Source organism: Oncorhynchus mykiss, chromosome 6 (assembly GCF_013265735.2).
Source record: "Oncorhynchus mykiss isolate Arlee chromosome 6, USDA_OmykA_1.1, whole genome shotgun sequence".
Lineage (NCBI taxonomy): Eukaryota > Metazoa > Chordata > Actinopteri > Salmoniformes > Salmonidae > Oncorhynchus > Oncorhynchus mykiss.
In genome coordinates, this window is record NC_048570.1 from 66,755,206 (window position 1) to 66,776,918 (window position 21,713).

Sequence of the window (21,713 nt, forward strand, 5' to 3'; positions counted from 1 at the left end):
AGTTAGCTGCTGATAGTTGATGTTTAAAGTTGGTGACGGAAATAAAAGTCTCCAACGTCAGCGATTTTTGCAATTCGTTCCAGACACTGGCAGCAGAGAACTGGAAGGAAAGGCGGCCAAATAAGGTGTTGGCTTTGGGGATGATCAGTGAGATATACCTGCTGGAACGCGTGCTACGGGTGGGTGTTGTTATCGTGACCAGTGAACTGAGATAAGGCGGAGCTTTACCTATCATAGATTTATAGATGACCTTTTATCTCAATCTCTTCATTCAAAGACTCAATCATGGACACTGACAGTTGTGGCTGCTTTGCGTGATGTATTGTTGTCTCTACTTTCTTGCCCTTTGTGTTGTTGTCTGTGCCCAATAATGTTTGTACCATGTTTTGCGCTGCTACCATGTTGTATTGTCACGTGTTGCTGCCTTGATATGTTGTTGTCTTAGGTCTGTCTTTTTGTAGTGTTGTGTCTCTTGTCGTGATGTGTGTTTTGTCTGTCCCCGCAGGAGGCATGTTTGCCTTTTGGTCAAACGTAATTGTAAATAAGAATTTGTTCTTAACTGACTTGCATAGTTAAATAAAGGTTAAATACATCAAATAAAGCCTTAGTGTTCTTGAGCACAGGGACTATGGTGGTCTGCTTGAAACATGTTGGTATTACAGACTCAGTGAAGACACTTTCCATTTGGTCAGCTCATGCTTGGAGTACATGTCCTGGTAATACGCCTGGCCCTGCGGCCTTGTGGATGTTGACCTGTTTAAAGGTCTTACTCACATTGACTACGGAGAGAGTGATCACACAGCCGTCCGGATCAGCTGATGCTCTCATGCATGTTTCAGTGTTACTTGCCTCGAAGCGTATGGTAGCTGTGCTTCCCTTTATAGTCTGTAATAGTTTGCAAACCTTGCCACATCCGACAAGCGTCAAAGCCAGTGTAGTACGATTCAAGTGTATAGGTGCAGGGTTAGATGGAGATCCTAATCTCCTTTTCCCTTTTTTTTGGTGACCAAAATGTGCAATTCGCACTCCAACCTGCGAAACGCAGCAATATGCAACTAGTCTGCCGGAAAAAGCCACACAAAGAAGAAACTCGATTGTGCAGTGTTCTGGTACATAATTTTAATAAAGTTTTTTTTAGGAATATCCCGTGGAATTGTGGGATAGCAATGGCGGCTTCTGTCTTTGTAAACAAAAAACGCACAATTTACAAAAGATAATAGCTAATGGTTTGAATCATTTCAAGTGGGTGGCACAGTTTTCGTACTTACATGAATGTTATTTTCCCAATAACTCGGGTTGTTGATGTTATTGAAGATCGTTTTTTGATTTACAATAAATACATGTGGCAGGTTTAGCTAGCTCGCTAAAAAAAAGACTAGCTAGTGTAAGCGTCTTGATAGACTCACCACCTATTGTTAAAGGTAAGCAAGCCCGTGTTTTATTAAATGGGATTTTACAATTGTACTGTAATATCGGGTGTATAGTCGTACCTATTAGTTTAATTTCCTTTTTGTAACGTAATAGCTAGCTCGCTATTTAATTCATTGGCTGAGCGATATCTAGCTAGGTAACGTTATCTACTTTAACGTGTTTTATTTGAAGTCACGTCTGTCACTAAATTATAATCGGTCGTTCATTGGCGTTAGATGTAGTAGTAACAAATATAATATAAGTAGCTAGTGTAGCTACAGTACTGACTAAATAGCTACGTAGCTAGCTACTGTAGCAATATAAAATACATTCCGTGAATTATTCAAGCGATTTTATACTTTTGATCGATTAGTTTAATGTATTAATCTCAAGGTGGTCAAATTTCCGTATGCAAAGTGCTTTTGGTTAAGTGTTTCGGTCTAAATTATCTGACACATCCTTAATGTTATATAATTAGTAGTTGGCTAATCTCCCCAAAAATGTGGTATCCAATCCAGACAGTTGTTTGAGACCATGGATGATGATGCGTCACTGCATCGACTGGAGGGCAGTGACCCCACTGCGCAGGTTGGCGGGCTGATTGTGAAGAAGAAGAGTGCAGCAGTAGAGCCTCATGTCTTTCGTGCACCCACTCCACGCACCTCTCTCCTGGGCCTGGATCTGCTGGCAGCTCAAAAGAGAAAGGAGCGAGAGGGCAAGGAGCAGGCTGAGGCTGACAGCGATGACAGGAATAACAAGAAATCCAAGGTGTCCTCCTACAAGGACTGGGAGGAAGGGAAAAGTGATTCTGGGTCTGATGAAGAAGACAAAGACGAGGAGGATCAAGGTGGTAAAAAAGAGAGGTATGTTATGTGATTTGTGATTTGGTTTGAGTTACTGTAGCCTCTTTTCGTACTGGCATAGAATACAAACTCTCCCTATCAAGAGATCTAAACTGATGCATGCAGTGTTGTCTTATTGACACTTTATTCTATTTTTCATAAAGTAGCAGGAAGTACCGTGTGACTGGCTCAGAGACACCCTCTAACCCTGGAGGGGTCAGTGAAGAGTTCCGTCGCAAACACCAGCAGAGGGAGAAAGACCGGCGTGAGCATGGAATGTACGCCTCTTCCAAAGAGGACAAGAACAGAGAGAGGATCAGAGATACGGACAGAGATCGAAGGGGTGAAAGAGGTGAGCAAAAAATGTATACACCTGCATGCACATTGTTAATATTCTGGCAATAGCGATCTTTTCTATCTATTGTGTATTTCTGACTGAAGTAATTACTAACTGTTTTGATGGCAGATGAGCGGGAGCGCAGTCACAGCCGCGGCGGCGGCAGCTGCCGGTCGGAGCGTGGAGACCGCAGTGAGAGGAGTGAGCGCTCACAGAGAGAAGGCTGGTCCTCCGAACGCATCAGCCGGGGGAGCAAGAGAGAGGAGCCTTCAACGCCCCAGACACGCCCCAAAGGTCAGTAACCCTGCCACACCCCCGGACAGGCAGTTCTTTAAGGTCCTTAGGTCACGCTTACAATACACAAACCACTCTCTCTCCCTCCATTCCTCATACCCTTTGAATCAGATGGCACTCCCTCGCGCACCAGCTGGGATGAGGATGACAGCGGCTATGCCAGCTCACGCCGTTCCCACTGGGAATCTCCCTCTCCTGCCCCTTCACACAAGGACTCTGACAAGTCTGAACGGTCGGAGCGCAGCCCCCGCTCTGGACGGGAGAGTGAGAGGAAGGACAAGTAAGCAACTGCAGCTCAACACTTGTATGTTAATTTAACTGGGTTTAATAGTATTATTAAAAGACTCCTTTTCAGTGGCTATTAGAAATGTTATTTTCAGCTTTTAAATGAACTTTTGTTGTTTCTGTTCCCAGGTCAGTCAGAGGCCGGTATCCTGATGACACGCCCCTTCCCACCCCTTCATACAAGTACAACGAATGGGCCAATGACAGGAAGCACTTGGGCTCCACACCTCGTCTGTCCCGTGGGAAAGGTAAGCCCCTCTTTCCCCTCTCCCTCTTCCCCCAGTCACGTTTGAGCTCTTATTAATGCTCTGATAAGGCTTGCTGATGTTTGTGGATTGTGTCTCTGTGCCCCAGGTAAGAATGAAGGAGAGGATGGCATTGCCTTTGATAATGATGATGAGAAGCAGCAGTGGGAGGAGGACCAGAAGGTGTGTGGACATGTGGAGTCTTGGCAGTAACACAAATGAATAGCTTTCCCAACTTTCATAAATGCACATTTCTATGTATTGACTATTGCCCTGCGGTGTTGCAGCAAGCGGACAGAGACTGGTACATGATGGACGAAGGCTATGACGAGTTCCACAACCCACTGACCTCCACCTCTGAGGATTATGTGAAGAAAAGAGAGCAGATCCTGCAGAAGCAGACACAGAAACGCATCTCTGCCCAGAGACGACAGATCAATGAGGTATGGCACTGTGTTGCTACTCTATAACCACCTCCAGCCCTGGGTGTATGTAGCCCGTTTAGTTATCGTTAATACCACCTATGGATTTTAATTTTGTCTGTGTGTGTTGACTGTGTTTAACGATGCGTGTTGTGTTCCTCCTGCCAGGATAATGAGCGCTGGGAGACTAATCGTATGCTGACCAGTGGAGTGGTCCAGAGGCTGGAGGTGGATGATGACTTTGAGGAGGACAATGCTGCCAAGGTCCACCTGCTGGTTCACAACCTGGTCCCTCCCTTCCTGGACGGGAGGATAGTCTTCACCAAGCAGGTAATACATCATGACAGCACATTATGGGCCAATTAAATGACCAACACTCCGTCGCTACCTGTTTATTTGGACAGGGAAGCTAAAACTTTTAATTTGGCTCTGTACTCCAGCATTTTGGATTTGAGATCAAATGTTTTGTGAGGCGACACTAGGGCTCTGACCATACCAGTGTCGCAATATTATTTTCCATGGCAAAAATGAAAACGCAAAGCAGACCACTCTCTTTGGTCCTTTAAAAACCTGCTGTATGTAAAATATTCTGTACTATAGCTTGGAATTATTTTTTGACTCTAGGTGACAGCATAACGATGTTTGTTTCCAACATTAGGGCAGTTTTCCTAAACAAGTTAAATGTGCTTTGGGTTTTGTTTCCTTCACCAATAACAGGGGAGGGTAGCATTTTTGGGGGATATGATAGTTATGCCTCTAACGTTCTCACTCATCATTATTCACAATTCATTCATGATTATCTGTAATCAGGCTAGCATCCACATTAAAGTAGAAGTGTTCAGAAACATATTCTATTCTTATTTACAATGAAAGTGAGTCCAAAATGACACAATTTACCATTCATTTCTATTGGGCACAACATCATCTGAAACACAACCAAAACAAACTGCACATGCACCCAACACGTTTCTAGGCTCAAAAGCTTAATGTAGTCATTGCTTGCTAGGAATATGGGACCAAATACTAAACTTTCACAGAATTTAATACATTATTAGTGAATTTGTTCAAATACAGTGTCTTCAGAAAGTATTCACACCCCTTTTCCACATTTTGTTGTTGCACCTTCAATTAAAAATTTAGTAATCTGAGATTTTAGGTCACTGGCCTATACACCTTAATGTAAAAGTGGAATTATCTTTTTAGAAAGGTTTACAAATGAATTAAAAATAGAAATCTGAAATGTCTTGAGTCAATAAGTATTCAACCCCTTTGTTATGGCAAGCCTAAATAAGTTCAGGAGTAAACATGTGCTTAATAAGTTGCATGGACTCACTCACTGTGTGCAATAGTAGTGTTCTACAGGATCTTTTTATGAATAGAATTATCTCGGTAAGGTCCCTCAGTCGAGCAGTGAAATTCAAACACAGATTCAACCACAAAGACCAGGGAGGTATTCCAATGCCTTGTAAAGTAGGGCACCTATTGGTAGACTGGTACATTTATTTCAAAAGAAGACATTGAATATCCCTTTGAGCAAGGTAAAGCTATTAATTACACTTTGGATGGCATGTCAATACACCCAGGCAATACCAAGGTACAGGTGTCCTTCCTAACTCAGTTGCCAGTGAGGAAGGAAACCACTCAGGGATTTCACGATGAGGCCAATGGTAACTTTAAAACAGTTACAGAGTTCAATGGCTATGATGGGAGAATACTGAGGATGGATCAACAACATTGTCAATTAAGTTAGTATTGTGGAGTAACTACAGAGTGAAAAGCAGGAAGTCTGTGCACAATAAACATATTCCAAAACATGCATCCTGTTTGCAGTAAGGCACTAATGTAAAACTGCAAAAAATGTGGCAAAGAAATATTTGGGGAAAATTCAACACAACACATAACGGAGTACCGCTCTTCATATTTTCAAGCATGGTGGTGGCTGCATCATGTTATGGGTCATGGTGAGGAATAGGAAGTTTTTTTTAGGATAAAAAGAAAAGGAATTGAGTTAAGCGCAGACAAAATCCTAGAGCGAAACCTGGTTGTCTGCTTTCCACCAGACACTGGGAGATAAATTCACTTTTCAGCAGCATAACACAAGGCCAAATATACAGTGCATTCGGAAAGTATTCAGACCCCTTGACTTTTTCCACATTTTGTTATGTTACAGCCTTATTCTAAAATTGATTCAATCGTTTCTACACACAATACCCCATAATGACAAAGCAAAAACAGGTTTTTAGAAATGTTTGCAAATTTATTCCAAATAAAAAATGAAATCACATTTACATAACTATTTAGACTCTTTACTTTGTTGAAGCACCTTTGGCAGTGATTACAGCCTCGAGTCTTCTTGGGTATGACGCTACAAGCTTGGCACACCTGTATTTGGGGAGTTTCTTCCATTCTTCTCTGCAGATCCCCTCAAGCTCTGTCAGGTTGGATGGGGAGCGTCGCTGCACAGCTTTTTTCAGGTCTCCCCAGAGATGTTCGATTGGGTTCAACTCCGGGATCTGGCTGGGCCACTCAAGGACATTCGGAAACTTGTCCCGAAGCCACTCCTGCGTTGTCCCTTGGCTGTGTGCTTACGTGTCTTGGCTGTGTCCACACCTTAGCCCCAGTCTCAGGTCCTGAGCGCTCTGGAGCAGGTTTTCATCAAAGATCTCTCTGTACTTTGCTCTGATCATCTTTCCCTCGATCCTGACTATTCTCCCAGTCCCTGCCGCTGAAAAACATCCCCACAGCATGATGCTGCCACCACCATGCTTCACCGTAGGGATGGTGCCAGGTTTCCTCCATACGTGACGCTTGGCAGTCAGGCCAAAGAGATCAATGTGGTTTCATCAGACCAAAGAATCTTGTTTCTCATGGTCTGCGAGTCCTGTCATGTGCCTTTTACTGAGGAGTGGCTTCCGTCTGGCCACTCTACAATGGCCTGATTTGGTGGAGCGCTTCAGAGATGGTTGTCCTTCTGGATGGTTATCCCATCTCCACAGAGGAACCCTGGAGCTTTGTCAGAGTAACTATCAGGTTCTTAGTCACGTCCCTGACGAAGGCCCTTCTCCCTTGGAAGAGCCTTGGTGGTTCCAAACTTTTTCCATTCAAGAATAATGGAGGCACTGTGTTCTTGGGGACCTTCAATGCTGCAGACATTTTGTGGACCCTTCTCCAAATCTTTTTGCTCTGATGTGCGCTGTTAACTGTGGGAAGTCGGAAGTTTACATACACCTTAGCCAAATACATTTAAACACAGTTTTTCACAATTTCTGACATTTAATCCTAGTCAAAACTTTCTGTCTTAGGTCAGTTACTATCACCACTTTATTTTAATAATGTGAAATGTCAGAATAATAGTAGAGAGAGTATTTATTTCAGCTTTTATTTCTTTTATCACATTCCCAGCAGGTCAGAAGTTTACATATACTGAATTAGTATTCGGTAGCATTGCCGTTAAATTGTTTAACATGGGTCAAACGTTTTGGGTAGCCTTCCACAAGCTTACCACAATACGTTGGGTGAATTTTGGCCCATTCCTCCTGACAGAGCTGGTGTAACTGAATCAGGTATAACTGAGTCAGGTATGTAGGCCTCCTTGCTCGCACACACTTTTTCAGTTCTGCCCACACATTTTCTATGGAATTGAGGTCAGGGCTTTGTGATGGCCACTCCAATGCCTTGACTTTGTTGTCCTTAAGCCATTTTGCCACAACTTTGGAAGTATGCTTGTGGTCATTGTCCATTTGGAAGATCCATTTGCAACCAAGCTTTAACTTCCTGACTGATGTCTTGAGATGTTGCTTCAATATATCCACATAATTTCCCTTCCACATGAAGCCATCTATTTTGTGAGGTGCACCAGTCCCTCCTGCAGCAAAGCACCCCCACAACATGATGCTGCCACCCCTGTGCTTCACGGTTGGGATGGTGTTCTTCGGCTTGCAAGCCACCCCCCTTTTTCCTCCAAACATAACGATGGTCATTATGGCCAAACAGTTCTATTTTTGTTTCATCAGACCAGAGGACATTTCTCCAAAAAGTACGATCTTTGCCCCCATGTGCAGTTGCAAACTGTCTGGCTTTTTTATAGTGGTTTTGGAGCGGTGGCTTCTTCCTTGCTGAGCGGCCTTTCAGGTTATGTCGATATAGGACTCGTTTTACTGTGGATATAGATACTTTTGTAGCATCTTCAAGGTCCTTCGCTGTTGTTCTGGGATTGATTTGCACTTTTCGCACCAAAGTACGTTCTTCTCTAGGAGACAGAACGCATCTCCGTCCTGAGCGGTATGACGGCTGCGTGGTCCCATGGTGTTTATACTTGCGTACTATTGTTTGTACAGATGAATGTGGTACCTTCAGGCGTTTGGAAATGTCTCCCAAGGATGAACCAGACTTGTGGAGGTCTACAATTTTTGAGGTATTGGCTGATTTCTTTTGATTTTCCCATGATGTCAATCAAAGAGGCGCACTGAGTTTGAATGTATGCCTTGAAATACATCCACAGGTACAACTCCAATTGACTCAAATTATGTAAATTAGTCTATCAGAAGCTTCTAAAGCCATAACATCCTTTTCTGTAATTTTCCAAGCTGTTTAAAAGCACAGCCAACTTAGTATATGTAAACTTCTGACCCACTGGAATTGTGATACAGTAATTATAAGTGAAATAATCTTTCTGTAAACAATTGTTGGAAAAATTACTTGTGTCATGCACAAAGTAGATGTCATAACCTACGTGCCAAAACCATAGTTTGTTAACAAGAAATTTGTGGAGTGGTTGAAACACTTAGTTTGGAGTCATTAAAACTTGTTTATGTAAACTTCCGACTTCAACTGTAGACAGGTGTGTGCATTTCCAAATCATGTCCAATCAATTTAATATACCACAGGTGGACTCCAAGTTGTGGAAGCATCTCAAGGATGATCAATGGAAACAGGATGCACCTGAGCTCAAATTTGAGGTTCTTAGGAAAGTGTCGGAATACTTATGAAAATAAGGTTACATTCTGTTCTGTCGCCTCGTATAAAACATTTGATCTCAAATTCAAAATGCTAGAGTATAGAGACAAATATTATTTTTTTCTTCACTTTCCAAATATTTTGAGGAGTGCATATACTTTTAAGGTCTGAGCCATTGGCGGAGAGCTGTTGCAGGCTTGTTGAGGGATTGTGAGAGTCTGCTGATAAGTATTTGGAACTGGCTGAGTACTAACTAGTGGACTTACTATCAGAGTTGCTGTGTACTGAATGCGTACTGTTGCTGATGGTTCTCTGTGCTCTAGCCGGAGCCTGTCATCCCTGTGAAAGACGCCACCTCTGACATGGCCATCATCTCCCGCAAGGGCAGCCAGCTGGTCCGCAAGCACCGCGAGCAGAAGGAACGCAAGAAGGTAGGCAATGTTTAAAACAGCTATACAGTACTTGATGGTATGGTTACTGGCTGAATATCTGACTGTCATTTTGATTGTTTCTTCAGGCTCAACAGAAACACTGGGAGCTGGCAGGCACCAAGCTGGGTGACATTATGGGCATCAAGAAGACCGAGGACGGGGATAGCTCTGGGGGCAAGCCAGTGGGTGAGGATGGCAAGGTGGACTACAGGTAACAAGCCCTTTACTAAAGGCTTATTTTGTTTCCATTCTGAATGTTTATTAAACATCTGTTGTGACAAGAACAACCTCATTAATTCCCTCTCCTCTCCTTCCTCCCTCCAGAACGGATCAGAAGTTTGCAGACCACATGAAAGATAAGAGTGAGGCCAGCAGTGAGTTTGCTAAGAAGAAGACCCTGCTGGAGCAGAGGCAGTATCTGCCCATCTTCGCTGTGAGGCAGCAGCTGCTCAACATCATCAGGTAGCTACTCTACTGGACCCGGCCTGGCTGTCCTGGGACCACTTATCACCCCCGGTCTTACCCCAGATGCAGGCTTTCATTCAGGATGTATGATAAAGACATGTATGGCAATGAAGGGGGGAGTTGGCGGCTGTGAAGTCAGAATGTTCATATGTGATTTACCTTTGGTTAGAGAATGACCACATCAAAGGTGACTTAGGTAATGTTAGACAGCGTTTGTAAATCATTGACAGGTACACTTCCAGATCTGTTTTTGTAAGCCGTTATTCATGTTTCCACAGTTTCGTAAGGTTGAAAGTCCCATCAGGATTGTAATGTTATTGGTTGTGATGTGATTCTGTCCAGGGACAACAGCATTGTGATTGTGGTGGGGGAGACGGGCAGTGGGAAGACCACCCAGCTGACCCAGTACCTACACGAGGACGGCTACACCAGTTACGGCATGGTGGGCTGCACCCAGCCCCGCAGAGTGGCAGCCATGAGCGTGGCCAAGAGAGTCAGCGAGGAGCTGGGCAGCAACCTGGGAGAGGAGGTGAGCATTCAGCTGGCTTAGGGAGGAGCCACTAGACAAACATTAACTAGATCTTAGAAACGGTGATCTATGGATCAGTCAAGGCAGTGGATAACTAGTCTTATCAGTTAACTCAGTGTAACAGACCTGGCAAGAGTTTATGAACCGCAATGAACTTGTTTATAGAGGAATGGAACTACTCCAGAACAGAACAAGTGTCGTCGTCCCCCACCCCCACCAGATATCAATGTTCACTGTGTGTAGAGGTCATCTGTCAATTGATGTTGAGTCATGGTGCTGTCTTGGTTTTTTCCTTATGGATGTGACGCTTGTATTCATATGTTGTGCAACACCGTCATCTAGTGGTGATTCAGAGATTGTACACCGCTTCCATTCTACAACTTGTAATGGAACTCTCCTCGCCAGCTCGTTTCTTTGGTTGACCCGTAGCACTGTCGTTTGAAGGCCGTAATTCATACGTGGAATGTAAATATATGTAGTTCACTACTAAACCATTAATTTAATTTTTTTTGCTTTGCAGGTGGGTTATGCGATCCGTTTTGAGGACTGTACGTCGGAGAAGACTGTGATAAAGTACATGACAGACGGCATCCTGCTGAGAGAGTCTCTCAGGGAGTCAGATCTGGACCACTACAGTGCTGTCATCATGGACGAGGCCCACGAACGCTCCCTCAACACAGACGTGCTGTTCGGCCTGCTACGAGAGGTGAGGGAGACACCCCACAGTCTTTTGTATGTTTAGTGGATAGAGTGGTATAGAGGTGAAGGTAGGATTGAGAGTGCTGAACGAGCAGTGGGCCAGCTTAGACTGCCAGTCCAGGGAGACACTTTTACAACTCCCTGGATGTTATTCAATTGTCAATCTTTTGCGTGCATATTTTTTATTCGGAGGCTTTGTTTGTTTTGTAAGCAGTAGTAGAACTCTGTGTCCTTTTCTTCCAGGTTGTATCGAGGCGTTCTGACCTCAAGCTGATAGTCACCTCAGCCACCATGGACTCTGACAAATTTGCTGCATTTTTCGGCAACGTTCCCATATTCCACATTCCAGGAAGAACATTCCCTGTAGACATCTTATTCAGCAAGGTATTGTGTCCAACTCTCCATTCAACATCCCTTCCTTATTACATATATGTTTTTACAGGGAGTCAACACAGCCATTTCATTTGCATAATTACTTATACCCTGACTAGACCGGCCACATTTTGTGCGCGAGGGTTGCAAAATAGATGTACACATGCATGTTTTTCAATCATTTCATCCACACTACTTGGTTGTATTTCAGATGCTCGATGCAATGCAAGTCTTCCATCCCCTTATTGGTTTTCACGAAGATACAAACCCATGTGGGTGCTTTAAAGACTAACAAGGAGAGATGAATCAAAGATAACTAAGAACTAACTTAGTTATAACTAACTTGGTTTCACTTTTGTCTGTGGGTTAATCGTCATAGAGAGAAACACACACATTTGTCAAATTGACAAAGAACCAGCTAAAAAGAGGACCATTTGCATGTTGGGTAAAATGTCATCCCTGGAGAAACTGCGAGCAACAGCTATCTAGCTGAATGTCCATGAACATTTCATGTGTTTCCACCTTTCCTGAAATGAATAGAATTCATTCACAGTTGGTTTTGGTATTTTAACCTGCGCCTGGTGGGGATAGAGAAAATGATCACGCGCACAATGGACTCAGCTGTGGGGGCCGGTTAAGTCATGGAGTAAGACTACTGTTATTTGTACCAAGGTAGTGTGTGGTTGCTGTGTATTCTAATAGTGTTGTGTGTTTTCTGAGTGCAGACTCCCCAGGAAGACTATGTGGAGGCAGCAGTGAAGCAGGCCCTACAGATCCACCTTAGTGGTATGGGGGGAGACATCCTCATCTTCATGCCTGGCCAGGAGGACATCGAGGTGACGTCAGACCAGATTGTGGAGCGTCTGGAGGATCTGGAGAGTGCCCCTCCTCTGACTGTACTGCCCATCTACTCCCAGCTGCCCTCTGACCTCCAGGCCAAGATCTTCCAGAAGGTAACCAATAACACCCAGTTACTGTTACACTAACATGTACAGTTGGAACTCTTAACATACTGCAGTATCCTTTGTACACAAGCATACTTGCTGTTAGGTAGTCGGAATGCATATACAGTGCATTCGGAAAGTATTCAGACCCCTTGACTTTTTCCACATTTTGTTACGTTACAGCCTTATTCTGAGATTAAATAAAACATTACACATAATACCCCATAATGACAAAGCAAAATCCGTAAAAAAAATATTTAAAAAATGATTTGGTCTGATGAAACCAAGATCGAACTCTTTGGCCTGAATGCCAAGCATCACGTCTGGAAGAAACCTGGCACCATCCCTACGGTGAAGCATGGTGGTGGGAGCATCATGCTGTGGGGATGTTTTTCAGCGGCAGGGACTGGGACAGGATCGAGGGAAAGATGAATGGAGCAAAGTACAGAGAGATCCTTGATGAAAACCTCCTCCAGAGCACTCAGGACCTCAGACTGGAGCGAAGGTTCACCGTCAAACAGGAAAACGATCCTAAGCACACAACCAAGACAATGCAGGAGTGGCTTCGGGACAAGTTTACAAATGTCCTTGAGTGGCCCAGACAGAGCCTGGACTTGAAACCGATCTCTAACATATCTGGAGAGACCTGAAAATAGCTGTACAGCGACCATCCCCATCCAACCTGACAGTTTGAGAGGATCTGCAGAGACGAATGGGAGAAAATCCCCAAATACAGGTGTGCCAAGCTTGTTTCTTCATACCCAAGAAGACTAGAGGCTGTAATCGCTGCCAAAGGTGCTTCAACAAAGTACTGAGTAAAGGGTCTGAATAGTTGTGTAAAACATTTATTTTTGTCATTATGAGGTATTGTGTGTAGATTGATGAGGGGGAAACAGCAATTTATTCCATTTTAGAATTAGCCTGTAACGTGAAAAAGTCTAGGGGTTTGAATACTTTCCGAAGGCACTGTATATTACACAAAAAGGACGTCCTTCTTACTGGTAAAGTGACGTGTAGCTAATGTCTTTGTTATGTTCTCTAACCGCCAGGCTCCAGATGGTGTGAGGAAGTGCATCGTTGCCACCAACATTGCCGAGACCTCCCTGACTGTGGATGGTATCATGTTTGTTGTGGATGCTGGATACTGCAAACTCAAGGTACCCTGTCACCCTCACTATCTTCCCCAGACTATCAAATGATAAAGACAAGCCATGTTAGGATAGTATTTCTCTGTGTTTGTTGCTGATGTGTTCTCTTTGACAGGTGTTCAACCCTCGCATTGGCATGGATGCCCTGCAGGTGTACCCCATCAGCCAGGCTAACGCCAATCAGCGTGCGGGCAGAGCAGGACGTACAGGACCGGGCCAGTGTTACAGGTAAGTCACTGTCTACACACACACTCACGCAGTCTCACACTCCAAATGTGCAGTCCTCCAGTTGTGGTAGAGAAGTATGGAGCCATAATGAAAGTGTAATGAAAGGCAGTTATTTGAAGGTGTCACCTTAGTGTGATGTTTGAGAGTTCCAGTCAGGGCTAGCAGGAAGGGAGTATTCACATGTCAAGAGTGTCCTGACTTCTAGAAAGATACTTCAATACTCCTCTACATCTGACTGAAGCAGTCTGGAACTAAAATATTAGATCAGCCATATCTTCCCCTTTTCATGTCTATCTGGGCCTAGATACAGGAATAAACAGGCTGAATTACACAATTCTCCTCACTCTGCCTGCTATCTCATTCCAACCGCTCCTATCCACCAAAAAGGTAGAACACCAGCTAACAACATTAGCATCCATTTGAATGGTGAGCCGTGCTGAAACGGTGTTTCATCCTCTGGCTGATGCACATCAGAGCTCTCCTCAGATGGGCTGTCCAGGCCTCGGATCTGCAAGGCGGCCGGGCTGCTTTCAAAGCCATCAGAGGCTGGGAGGGAGAGAAGGAGGGAGAATCCTAATCTCCACAGGATTTCATGCAGTTTAACTCTGTTTACAGCAGGGAGAATGTGACACAAAAGCCTGTTCTCGCTGAGATTTCACATGACCTTTCACCTATCTGTCATACTACACCAAGTTGAGGGAGATGGTGACATGCACACCAGACACAAGATTGTTTTGCCTTGTAAATGAGCTTGGAATTTTATAAAAGCCCCCTCTACCAAGATTACCCCCTGTGAATAATCAATTTGGGAGTTGAGCTTTAGAGTGGGTGGGGCCTAGGCGTTTGGAGGGGCGGGAGGTGACGTGTGTGTGCCATGCTGGGTGACTCGACTTGTGTGGCGAATCTGCTACTCAAAGCACCTCTTAGCTGTGACTGCACCCAACACACACACACACACACACAGTACATCTCCAGCCCTGAGGACATTCACACAACCCGGCATAAAAAAACACAGATCATTCCCTCATAATGCACACACTTCAGAGGGATTAGCCACTAACTGAAATGGTTGAGAGATGCTTTGTTAGGCCAGACCTATCAGTCTGAAGCAGCAATGGGAGCTGCTCTAAATAGTTTGGTTAGTAAATACCTCATAAGTAGCTTAGTTAAATGTTTATAATGTGCAGTAGGCCTGTCTCTTTGCCCGTCTCTAAATGTCAGTTGGGGAGCGTTCAGCTTTCATGGAAACGGAGGCTTCTCAATCACGGTGCCATTGTTACAGGGTTGGAGCACTGTGCCGTTGTTACAGGGTTGGAGCACTGTGCCGTTGTTACAGGGTTGGAGCACTGTGCCGCTGTTGCAGGGTTGGAGCACTGTGCCGTTGTTGCAGGGTTGGAGCACTGTGCCGTTGTTGCAGGGTTGGAGCACTGTGCCGTTGTTGCAGGGTTGGAGCACTGTGCCGTTGTTGCAGGGTTGGAGCACTGTGCCGTTGTTGCAGGGTTGGAGCACTGTGCCGTTGTTGCAGGGTTGGAGCACTGTGCCGTTGTTGCAGGGTTGGAGCACTGTGCCGTTGTTGCAGGGTTGGAGCACTGTGCCGTTGTTGCAGGGTTGGAGCACTGTGCCGTTGTTGCAGGGTTGGAGCACTGTGCCGTTGTTGCAGGGTTGGAGCACTGTGCCGTTGTTGCAGGGTTGGAACACTGTGCCGTTGTTGCAGGGTTGGAGCACTGTGCCGTTGTTGCAGGGTTGGAGCACTGTGCCGTTGTTGCAGGGTTGGAGCACTGTGCCGTTGTTGCAGGGTTGGAGCACTGTGCCGTTGTTACAGGGTTGGAGCACTGTGTGAAGTCATATCAGTGCCATGCAGAGCGGGTTTAACCAGGTGGTGAAGACAGCATCTCCAGACCTGTCACTCCATGGAGCATTTGTGCATTTACAAAAAAAATGTGTCCGCTAGATTATTCAATAACCTCCCCCGTTGGTGTCGCTCTCACTCCATCTCTCCTTCTCTCCTCCTCTGTCCATCCAGGCTGTACACCCAGAGCGCCTTCAAGAATGAGATGTTGACCACCACCATCCCAGAGATTCAGCGGACCAACCTGGCCAACGTGGTGCTGCTGCTCAAATCCCTGGGGGTCCAGGACCTGCTGCTCTTCCACTTCATGGACCCCCCGCCTGAGGACAACATGCTGAACTCCATGTACCAGCTGTGGATCCTGGGGGCCCTGGACAACACAGGTGGGTCTCTGGCCTGGCCTGGACCACATCACTCAAGATTAGGCCACTAAATGTACAAATTGATCAAATATAATAATTTATCTCAGAAAACAAGGTTAAAATATGTTGGGATAAGTATGTGTTCCCCACCAGCAATACAGCCAACAGATTAACAATAACTACAGATTAACAATAACTACATGTGCGAGGAGAGACTTGGATGATGGAACTAGTCAATAGGTTGCTGTAATGGTATGTACATGCACTGCACACCGTAAAGTATAGAGCTAGGTAGCACTGTGGTGTAGGTAGTGGAGTAATTGCATAGTGCTTTATCCTCTGTTAGATTTGACTGGCTGAGTCTCATCTCTGTCTCATCTGAGCCAGATCCCTGGGGATTAGGGGATTTGGTGTCTGTGGAGGACTTTTGACGTTTGTCTGTGTGGTGTGTTAACAGCAGATTATCTCTGATTTAAGGTTTACCTGGCCAATACAGCCTGTTCTGCCTCTGCACTTTCCCTCTAAGCTCCTTTATAGTCTGTCATGTAATCATTTAAATCAGAGCTGGCAAAGTTAGATTTAAATATGATTTTGTAACCATCCTCCTATGTCAGCACTTTATCTCTCTCTCTCTCTCTCTCAGGGCTATAGACAGGAAGGTGTCACCTGTATTGTGTTTCCCCTCTCCTCTGTCTGTAGACAGGAAGTGTTAATATTTGTGTCCCCCTCAGGTTCCCTGACGCCCACTGGGAGGCTGATGGTGGAGTTCCCTCTGGACCCGGCTCTGTCCAAGATGCTGATCGTATCATGTGACATGGGCTGCAGTGCTGACATCCTCATCATCGTCTCCATGCTGTCTGTACCGGCCATCTTCTACAGGCCTAAGGTAGATGTCATTGAGATCGCCAACCAATGAATGTCTTAATGTGTTGCTAATGTTTGTTTATCTTACTGTTAAGAAAAATTCACATTACACACTGGACCTTTCCAGGGTCGTGAGGAGGAGAGTGACCAGGTGAGGGAGAAGTTCTCTGTCCCAGAGAGTGACCACCTGACCTACCTGAACGTCTACCTGCAGTGGAAGAACAACAACTACTCCAGCATCTGGTGCAACGAACACTTCATCCACACCAAGGCCATGCGAAAGGTCAGACCCCGCCCTTGTCCTTTACTCTCTCTGACCAGTCTCAGGATCGAAATGCACTTCATTACCACTTTGCATCACAATAGTCACACACTGAGCAATGTGTATTGAATGTCCTCTTGTGTTGGTTCTCCGGTAGCTAACGTGTCTCTGTGGGTGGGTGTTTCAGGTGCGCGAGGTGCGCTCCCAGCTCAAAGACATCATGGTGCAGCAGAGGATGAACCTGGTGTCCTGTGGCTCAGACTGGGACATCATCAGGAAGTGTATCTGTGCTGCCTACTTCCACCAGGCAGCCAAGCTGAAGGGCATAGGGGAGTATGTGAACGTGAGGACAGGCATGCCCTGCCACCTCCATCCCACCAGCTCTCTGTTTGGCATGGGCTACACCCCAGACTACATCACCTACCACGAGCTGGTCATGACCACCAAGGTAACAGACCCAGCCTCCACACAGCTACGCTATGATCTGGACTGTTCAGAGATGATGTTCTACACCTTGACTCACCAGAAAGAGCTGTCATATATAACAGCCTTCTAGCTCTGCTACTGTGTTCTACTGTGTTGTAACCTGTGTTGTTTGATGTCCCTCCTGTAGGAGTACATGCAGTGTGTGACTGCGGTGGATGGGGAGTGGCTGGCTGAGCTGGGGCCCATGTTCTACAGCGTCAAACAGGCAGGGAAGAGCAGGATGGTAAGCTCTTCGGCCCTTACTTCCTACGTCTCAATGGTTAATTCCTCCTCCCTCTCTCCTCTCACCCCTCTGTTCCTCTCTCTCTCTGTGCAGGAGAACCGGCGGCGGGCCAAGGAGGAGATCACTAACATGGAGGAGGAGATGTCTCTGGCGGAGCAGCAACTGAGGAGCAGGAGAGAGGATCAGGACAGGAAGAGTAACGTGGGCAGCGTCAGGTATACACTCATCTATCTTCATCTATTCTTCATGGAGAGGTTTCACTCTGACAATAGTCCCAGTCGCTATTAAATAGACCGCCGCGGCCTCACGTGGGGAAAATGACCTGTGGTTACCTTGGTTACCCAATTGTCTCACAGCAAAATCTTTACCTTTTTCAAACACAACTTTCTTACAAAGCTACATTTAAGAAAAGTACATGTCTAAAGATTACTTTTCCACATTGCCGAGCGTTCCCGCTACTTAGAAAAACGTAATATTGAAAGGCTTCCCTCATGCCCCTTTTCATGACGCCGCTAACTTGAGCCATGTGAGTGCTAGCTAGCTACCAACTAGAACATTAAGCTAGCCAAGACCACCAACACACTATAAAGCTACAATTAGTGAGTGGAATTACAACCCGACTGTACTTAACAAGTTAAATGTCTTACCTGTGATTAAATGTTTTTTACACACATTGCTACGTGTAGCCTACTTGGACACCACGTCCCTACATTTCCCACTCTCCCACACCGAATAGCCTGAAGCCACAGGGCTCTTCTCGCAGGCTCCATTTCTCTACGTGGGAACATTGTGAACAGTAGGTCGGGATTTTTGACCTGGTTAAATGTACATCGAACAACATTGCAGCTTTTCTGTATGTTTTGTTATTTCTGTATAACAAAAAATTGACGCAAAGTTTGCTCTTTTACATTGGGGGTCAATGGGAAATGTTAGTTTTCCAGAATGGGCCCCTTCCGAGTCGTAGAAACTGGTTAATTTTGCTGCTTCTCTACCCATCTCTCTCTAAATATCTCTGCCTGTCCTTCTCTCTTATCCTCTTTGTCTTCTCTACCCATCTCTCTCTAAATATCTCTGCCTCTCCTTCTCTCTTATCCTCTTTGTCTTCTCTACCCATCTCTCTCTAAATATCTCTGCCTCTCCTTCTCTCTTATCCTCTTTGTCTTCTCTACAATCTCTCTCTAATTATCTCTGCCTCTCCTTCTCTCTTATCCTCTGTCTTCTCTACCATCTCTCTCTCTCTAATTCTCTGCCTCTCCTCTCTTATCCTCTGTCTTTTCTACCTCTCTCATTTTCCATGATGAGCTTTTCTCACCTCCAGTCCCTCCAGACGAGACAAAAAGAAATAATATTGACTCCTGGCTGACCCCCATTACTGCTGCAATTTAAATGGTGCCACAGCAGAGGGGAGAAAGAAGACAGCGTTTATTTTCAAATTAGAAGGGACACCTTTTTAGTTTGCACCTGTTCCATAAGGCTCACAAAAGAGATGTGTTTGGGAGGGTAAAAAATAACACTTTGATATAGCAATAAATCTGCTGATTAATTAACAATAAGAGTGTGTGTCTGTCAGTCTCCAAAATGATTACATTAAAACGCAGAGGATTAAGGAATAGATTAGAGAGCGAGCGCCTCAGAATTATGATAATAAACATGGCCGGCTCTCGTGGGCTGTCAGCTGCTTTTGTCCGCCTCTGCCTGTGAACACAAGCATCCCTTCACCGTGCCCCCATGAAACACTTCTACGACACATTTTGATCTGGTTCCTGTCTGTCATTCAGCAACCCCCCCACCCTTACTCAGATAAGTGGGATCAAAGCTTTAAGTCAGTGATTTTATGGGAGCTTTTATTCAATGTAAATGCAGAGCTGTGAGAAGTGTTCTGTCCTTGTATGTGAAAGTGGTGGTAGGAATGAGGGTGCCGTCTTCCCTCTGCTGTGTTCACCAAACACCTGTGTGTGGAAAGAAGAGTGGCCCTCAGACAGAGAGCTCTTAAAGCACTTGGCAACAATATGTCTGTCTACTAGACCTAGAATGATCCATCCTGCTTCCAAACTCTGCTTTTACTGAGTTTGGAAGCAGGATGGATCATTATGTAAAGGGAGGCACGTTAGTTAGGATTTGGCTTTAATCTCAGCCAGGCTGTCTGCCTCACTCCTCCATATCCTCCTACCAGCAGGCCTCTCAGGACGTGTGTGTGTGTGTGTGAAAGACTTTCTTAGCCTCTAGAAATCACCCTGTTAAATTAAAGTTTAATTTAATAAATACATATATTTTGAAGGCCTGAGGACATTTGTTTTAATTTGTGAAATGTGACTTTAGCTTTAGTAATTGCTGGTGTGTGTGAGGACTGAGGAGGGAATGCTGGGTAGTGTCAGAGTGTCACGCTGCTGTAATTAAAGATTATAGATTTTGCTGTCAGCAGCGTCCGCTTATCCCTCCCTGCTAGCCTGTCCCCCCCCACTAGCCTGTCTCTCTCCCGTTAGCCTGTCCCCCCCCTGTTAGCCTGTCCCCCCCTGCTAGCCTGTCACATTATGTCTGACATGGCAAGTATAAAAAAAAGTACCTTCTGTCATTGCCAATTGTCTATTCTTTTGTCTCGATAGGGCTGTGAAAATCTGCACCCCGGGAAGGAAGGAGGAGGCACCCATGACCCCAAAGCGCACCCCAGCTCGTTTTGGGCTCTAGATCTTCTGTTAAGACTTAAACACTTGAACTCACCACTAAATATCACCTGTTTGTGTACCATACCATCACTGGATGAGCTTGGCTGAGAGGGCTTGGATAACTGTCCCCTCCTATTGTTCGGTACTAGCTGCAGTTCAGACAGAGGCCAGCAGAGGTAGAACTTGTATAAGACATGAGGCTCCCGTAACAGACCTTTTCTGTCAGCAAATCCACATAGCGTCCCTCCATTTTTACGTGCAGAGAGATACTGCATTCTAACAGCCGTATACTGTATTTTCTATTTCTGTGATAGTAAAAAAACGAACAAAAAAACCCCCAATGATGAAACATCATTGAAAAGGTATCGTCTTTAAAGGGTATTTGATATACTTTGAAAATCTGTCAAAGCCTTTATCATAATCCTTCACAGGCTACAGAGTCCAAGCAGGAAACCTTTAGTTGTTCCATCTCCTACTGTACCCTACAAGGGGCTGTTTTCTTGATGGTAGTCTCTCCCGATCAATATAAACTATGTTCAATAAGGCTGGGAATTGCCAGGGACCTCACCATATTAGCATGATACTTTGGTGCCGATACGATATGTATTGCGATTCGATACTGTGATTTTATTGTGAGTCGATGTTCCGAACATATTGCTCACCATATATCTGCTGCAGAGGGACGAGAGAGAGAGCCATGAGAAACGAGTTTTGATCAGTCATTGAAATAAAAGTTCTGAATACAAAAGATGGAGAACAAGAAATGAAAGGAAAATACTGGCATTTTGGTGCAGGTACAGGCAAATAGCGCTAAATTGTCAAAACAATATAATATCCCGATATGTAACTGTATAGACCCCCCCCCCCCCCCCATTACTAGTGTTTAAGTAGTGCTGCATTGTGCTGTCAGTCATAAGTGGACGGCTGGTCCAAACTAGTCTGATCCCGTAGTGTGTTCATTGGGCTGTATGTCATTCAGTGTGAGTAGAGAGAGGAGGCAGAAGTAGTACTGTCGTGTGTCCATGAATTCTGCCTTGATTTATTTTTATTTTTCAATTTCATCATGTCCCTCTCAAATCTCCTTCAAGAGATCATTTTCACCTTGTACAACTGGCTGACCTCTGTATCCTTTTGTATGTCGTGTGTAGCAAATGGCCTGTGCCATGGTGAAGTGCCCCTTCACTGACTGAAGCATTATCCAAACTGTGCTTGTGGCATGAGTGGCTCAGACCTTATATCTGTAGCTACCTTAACAACACCCTTCATGCAAACTGTTTGGAGGACAAGCTTTAGCAATTGAGCTTTTCCTAACCCCATTAGCCCTCCACAGCACTGTAATATTCCTCAGCTTCTCTCCGTTTACACATGAATGTCAGAACCTGGATGAAACTCATGAT

The 21,713-nt window shown here is 45.0% G+C and overlaps 1 protein-coding gene across 3 annotated transcripts; it reads left to right on the forward strand.

Moving 5' to 3' along the window:
- The first annotated feature begins 1,124 nt into the window (after positions 1–1,124).
- LOC110526948 (pre-mRNA-splicing factor ATP-dependent RNA helicase PRP16) lies at positions 1,125–21,127 on the forward strand. 3 transcript variants are annotated; one of them, XM_036980753.1, is made up of 25 exons: positions 1,125–1,421; positions 1,929–2,273; positions 2,417–2,604; positions 2,719–2,883; positions 2,995–3,163; positions 3,298–3,416; positions 3,523–3,596; positions 3,701–3,856; positions 4,004–4,165; positions 9,115–9,222; positions 9,309–9,433; positions 9,547–9,684; positions 10,030–10,216; positions 10,737–10,922; positions 11,159–11,299; positions 12,013–12,240; positions 13,281–13,388; positions 13,495–13,607; positions 15,631–15,839; positions 16,550–16,704; positions 16,810–16,965; positions 17,132–17,392; positions 17,558–17,653; positions 17,747–17,868; positions 20,257–21,127. In XM_036980753.1, the coding sequence occupies exons 2-25, from the start codon at positions 1,945–1,947 to the stop codon at positions 20,336–20,338; spliced, it is 3,777 nt and encodes a 1,258-aa protein (XP_036836648.1). In that variant the 5' UTR covers positions 1,125–1,421; positions 1,929–1,944; the 3' UTR covers positions 20,339–21,127. The 3 variants fall into 3 exon arrangements, with proteins under 3 accessions (XP_036836648.1, XP_036836650.1, XP_036836649.1); XM_036980755.1 differs by having other exon boundaries at positions 2,420–2,604; XM_036980754.1 differs by having other exon boundaries at positions 1,159–1,242.
- Positions 21,128–21,713: the final 586 nt, after the last annotated feature.